The 5,041-nt window shown below is 40.8% G+C and overlaps 1 protein-coding gene across 1 annotated transcript; it reads left to right on the forward strand.

Annotated features, from left to right (window-relative positions):
* The first annotated feature begins 3,769 nt into the window (after positions 1-3,769).
* Positions 3,770-4,416, forward strand: LOC137266478 (uncharacterized). The gene is made up of 2 exons (XM_067801976.1): positions 3,770-3,871; positions 4,090-4,416. Exons 1-2 carry the CDS (start codon positions 3,770-3,772, stop codon positions 4,414-4,416), a joined length of 429 nt encoding a protein of 142 aa, XP_067658077.1.
* The last annotated feature ends 625 nt before the right edge of the window (positions 4,417-5,041 follow it).

The raw sequence follows: 5,041 nt of genomic DNA on the forward strand, positions 1-5,041 counted from the left end.
TGTCTGCTGAATTTTTCCCGATGTCTCGAACACTTGTGTCAGGTAAGTCGTTGTCATTTATTTATTTTGCATTTTAAAGTGTTTAATGTATTTTTGTTTTGTGTAATTGTTTTAGCGAAGGGGAAATTTGTGAAAGTATACAGAACAGAGATTCGGTGCGGGCAGAACTGAAAATAATCCATCAAAATCCGTGGCCATCGGTAGAAAAAATCTGAAATTGTGATCATGACAATTGTTGTTTCATTATCATCTATATTGCCAGACGTTTATTTACTTTCGCATAATAGTGACAACAGTGCATCCAAATTATTTTAAAAAATCATACAACCAAAGATTAATCTGAAACGTCGAACGCCATATTGAACATTGTGAAAAAATAACGCTTCCCGTAGGCGGGTTCTTATGAGGTGCTTATTAATTTCATATATTTACCACTATATATATTATACCACTATATATTTACAGCTGCAATGCAAACATTTAATTTCTCGTGAATTTTAGAATATAACAGTTGATGCTTTTTGTCACCAAAGTAAAGTGTCTTGATGAAATCAAGCGAAATTTAGCTGTGAAAATGATCGTTGTTCTCGGGTCACTGCTTTTGTTTGAAAATTTTGATTTTAAACTGTGTATCATATTCTCCAAGTTTGACAGATCCATTGGATAAATATTTTGAGAAAATACATAATAATTCGGTAAAATTGAATGAAAATTGTGTAAGTAGCTCAGGTGATTTCTCAGCTGGTAGAAAAGTAGATTGAAATTAATTCGACCGAAACTAGATTCATGGAACTTATTTCTTGAAACAAGTAATTAGATCTAGACGAAGCATTTAAACCTTTGGAAATTTCACTAATAATGACTCACTTTTGGTCAGGCACTGTAGATCTACCAGCTTTAATCTGGGCGGACGGGTAGATCTATGCTGAAAAACAATCCACCCAAATCCGTGGCCATCAGTAGAAAATTAACTTTAATTGTTATCATGACGGTTTTGTTTCATCATCATCTATATTGCGAGACTTTTATTTCTTACCCCCGCATAAACAGTGATAGGTGCATCCGATTCTAATAAAGATAACAACTGATGATTATTCTGATTGTCGAACGCCATATTGGATAGTGTTGTAAAAATCACGCTTCGCGAAGGCCCGACATGAGATGCCTTTTACATCAACACATAGCTATATTTCACACCCAGTTTCGACACATAAATAATTCCATTCCTTATGTTTTCAAATCTAAAGATGAATGTCACCAAAGTAAAGTGACTTGATGAAATCAAGCCTGATAAATTATCTGTTCTCGTTCTCGGATCACTGCTCATGTTTGAAATAAAAACGATTGAAAGCTTTAGATTTCAAACTGTGTACAATTTTCCCCTAGTTTGAGAGATCCATAGGACCATAATTCAGGGAACACACATAACACTGATTCGGTAAATGCAACACAAACTGTGAAAGTTTCCGTCTTGTGTGAGATCATGAATAACGGGAAATCACCCCAAACAACAATGTCATTTATCAACAGTTATACGTATTTTTTAGTTTGATAAATATACAACTTTTGCCGATACACAGCTTGGTAAAATGTTTCGGATTATCAATGTGTCCTTATATCAACGAAACTTAAAGTAGACAACGAAACACTGCGTTCCGATAAGAGGGAAGCGGCATTTTGTGGTGAAAGTCGTTCACCGGTTTTCAGGTCATACGTCAATATTGTTGCACATATTTGGTAATTTCTTCGAGGTGAAGGTTGTTTGAAAACGAATACACTTGATCGTCTAACTGATTGTCATGGTGGCCAGCAAATCACACCACCAGTGTCTGCAACTCGCCGACATCATCCGTATCTACATCAAAATATGATCATTATCAATGCCTCCGTTCCAGATCTTTTCTTCTTTGACACTTACTATATTTAGCTTTAATCAACTTGGTCTCATCCAGAAATTATAAAAAAGAGCCACCGTATCCTCCTCATTACATTGAAATCATGTATCCCCAAATAAATACAATTTTTTATTGGGTCTCTTTCACATGTCGGATAAAGTATTACTGTACTAGTGTATGTTCACTATGTGTTGGATGTGCAAACAACCTTGCTAACACTACCCGCTTCCCCAGGAGCGCGTTCTTCTGGTCCCCCAGGGTCCCACGACCACCTCCCTCCCCATGTCCAACCCAAGAACCAGCATTATCGAGGTATATCCCCCCTCAACCGTCCTCCCCCCACGCCCAGGCGTAGATCCCGGACACGCAAGACTAAGCCTATGAAGGTACAGATCCTGTTTTAGGAAATATTACCTGACTATTCCTTTCACGATAAGGGGCACCTTTAGAATACAGCACCACGACTTCATAACCATAACCCACCCTAATCCTAACCCACCCTAATCCTAACCCACCCTAATCCTAACCCTTACCACCTACAATTATGTAAAAGAGCATAATGACGTGTTTTCAAAGTTTTTGGTGCAGAATTCTAAAGGTAGGCCCAAAATTATAAATACAAAGTAACACTCCACACGTTGATATCTTATGGAACCCTGCTACTTCAGGTTATTTTATTGTGTAAAATATTGCATTAGTTATAAAAGATTGTGTGTGGATCAATATTACAAGAACCCAGTCAGATATGTGTGACATAATATTCCTAATTGGTCTAAACTGTCACCACAAACCATCATGTAATCTGCACCCTTGCCTATGTCAATCGGGAGATGCTTTTTGGGAGATTCTCTTAGAGGCCAGGATAAGGACAGGGAGGTACAGTGGTGTTAACCAGTGTACAATGTAATTGGTGTAGAAAATCAGGGAGTCATCCCACACTGGCATATGTTGAATTTCTTTAATAATCTGGGTTGGTCTTAAACTAAAACTTGTCATGATCTAGAACTGTCACCCTGTCGAGAAATCTGCTGCCCGCCCTCACTCCCCTGACTACAGCAAGCCCAGCTTTAAGCGTCCACAGGTAGAACCTCAGTAGTAGCTGCTGTGACTTCAGAAAAATAAGCTCCATAGTTTGTGACCTCAGTAGCTGCAGCAGCAACCTCAAAATATTGTGCCACATATTGTATTGCTTTGGAATAATGCACCCCAATGTTTAGGACAGTGGCAGCTGTTACAGACACCAAAGAATAATGTGTTTGCTCAGTGTGTAGAACCTCAAAATAATGTGCCCTTTCATGTATGATCTTCGTAATTGCTGCTTTAATGTCTGAAGAGTATGCCTAATATTGTACTCTGACCTCAGAATAAGGTGTCCCTAGCACAGGATCTCAGCATATGCTGCTCCAGATTTCCTTGTGATGTATTATCTCACCATTTTGCAATAAATTTCAGGAGAGGGGTCTCCGGGTTTGGTATGATGAAGACAAGGTTAGTATTATCATAGTTCAAGGTCAGACTGTGGCTGTAAAACAAGCCTATCATTCAGCCTGTCCATATATTATGGTACTCTACTACTTTTACATTATCCTTGGGTAAACTGCGTTCCTCTTCTACAAGATTTTGATACATATGATTCAGGTTGTCTCCATCCTCCTGACCAGATTTTTTGCCTATTCCAGGATTACAAAGACTCTACTTCCGAGCATCCTTCCAACAGGAAGAGCCGTCACACGGATCACCTGACTGAGAACAGTCTGGTTCCGGAAGATGATGACTCTCCATGTCTGCCTCCTCCTCACCGAAGGAGGAACCGCCACACCAAGCTGAAGACAGACCACAGGGCCGAGAATGAAGTGATTCCAGTCTTTGCCAGGATGAGCCTGGAGGATGTCCCCAGATCTTACGCTGATGCTTCTGTTGCTGCTGCTGGTGATGCTGATGTAGCTTCAGATATTCAGGGAGCGTCTTCAGAGAAAGTCAGTACTTGTTCCACTTACATTTGAGTCTCACTTGCACTGTTTTTCTTTCATTTTTATGTTTATGCCATTTTGTCCGTAATACAGAGTGTGAGTCATTAAGTAGATGCTATTGTGAGAGTCTGTGGAAATGCCATGATAATAACTACTCTTAGAGCCCCAGATTCTGATGATTCTGTGAGAGCCTTTTTCCCAGCTGTGTCTGTTGTTTGTTCCAGGTTCAGGAGTGTTCTCGCAAGAGGAAGCTGGATGACCTGAAGCAGGAACTGAGCAACAAGCAGCGTAAGCTGGAGGCCTACCGCAGGGAGCTCCAGGCCACCATTGACAGGAAGCTGAAGGAGCTGAGACAGGAAGTTACTGAGAAGGAGAGGAAGGAGAGGGCATCCTTCAAGGTTACCGTGGATACACAGAGTGGCAGACGCAAGGTGTGGAGGAGAAAGCAAGGCAACTCCTCAACACAGAAGACGTCTGGTCAGCCACGCCCACTAAAGAGACTGCCTGAAAACTCCCAGCATCCGGGGAGCACAGAGGCAGCCTCACAGTGACACGTCACTGGTAAGTGGGAGTGGCATGTTAAGTTCTTATTGGATGATAGGTTAGGTATACATGTAGGTGTTTATATGTGGCTGTATGGTTGGTTTTATGTAAGCGGTTTGTTTCATGTAGGTGGGTTTAGTGGCCGGATGAGCAGTTTCATGTAAGTTAAGTTAGTTGATGGATAGTGTGGTATTATTTTAGTGGGTGGATGGATGTTTTTATGCAAGTAGGTTTAGTGGGTGGTTGTAGGTAGAAACGGTTAGTTGGTGGATGGGTGGTTTTATTCAAGTAGGTGAAGTGTGTGGATGGGTGGTTTATGTAAGTTGGTGGATAGGAGGTCTTATGTTAGTGGGTGGATGGGTGGTCTTGTTTAAATGGATGGATGGGTGGTCTATGCAAGTAGATTTAGTGGTTGGAAGGGCAGTTTCATATTAGTTGGTTTAGCAGATGGATGTGTGGTCTTGTGTTAGTAGGTGGATGTGTGGTCTTGTGTTAGCAGATGGATGTGTGGTCTTGTGTTAGCAGATGGATGTGTGGTCTTGTGTTAGTAGGTGGATGTGTGGTCTTGTGTTAGCAGATGGATGTGTGGTCTTGTGTTAGTAGGTGGATGTGTGGTCTTGTGTTAGTAGATGG

Source organism: Haliotis asinina, chromosome 15 (genome assembly GCF_037392515.1).
Source record: "Haliotis asinina isolate JCU_RB_2024 chromosome 15, JCU_Hal_asi_v2, whole genome shotgun sequence".
NCBI classification, from domain to species: domain Eukaryota; kingdom Metazoa; phylum Mollusca; class Gastropoda; order Lepetellida; family Haliotidae; genus Haliotis; species Haliotis asinina.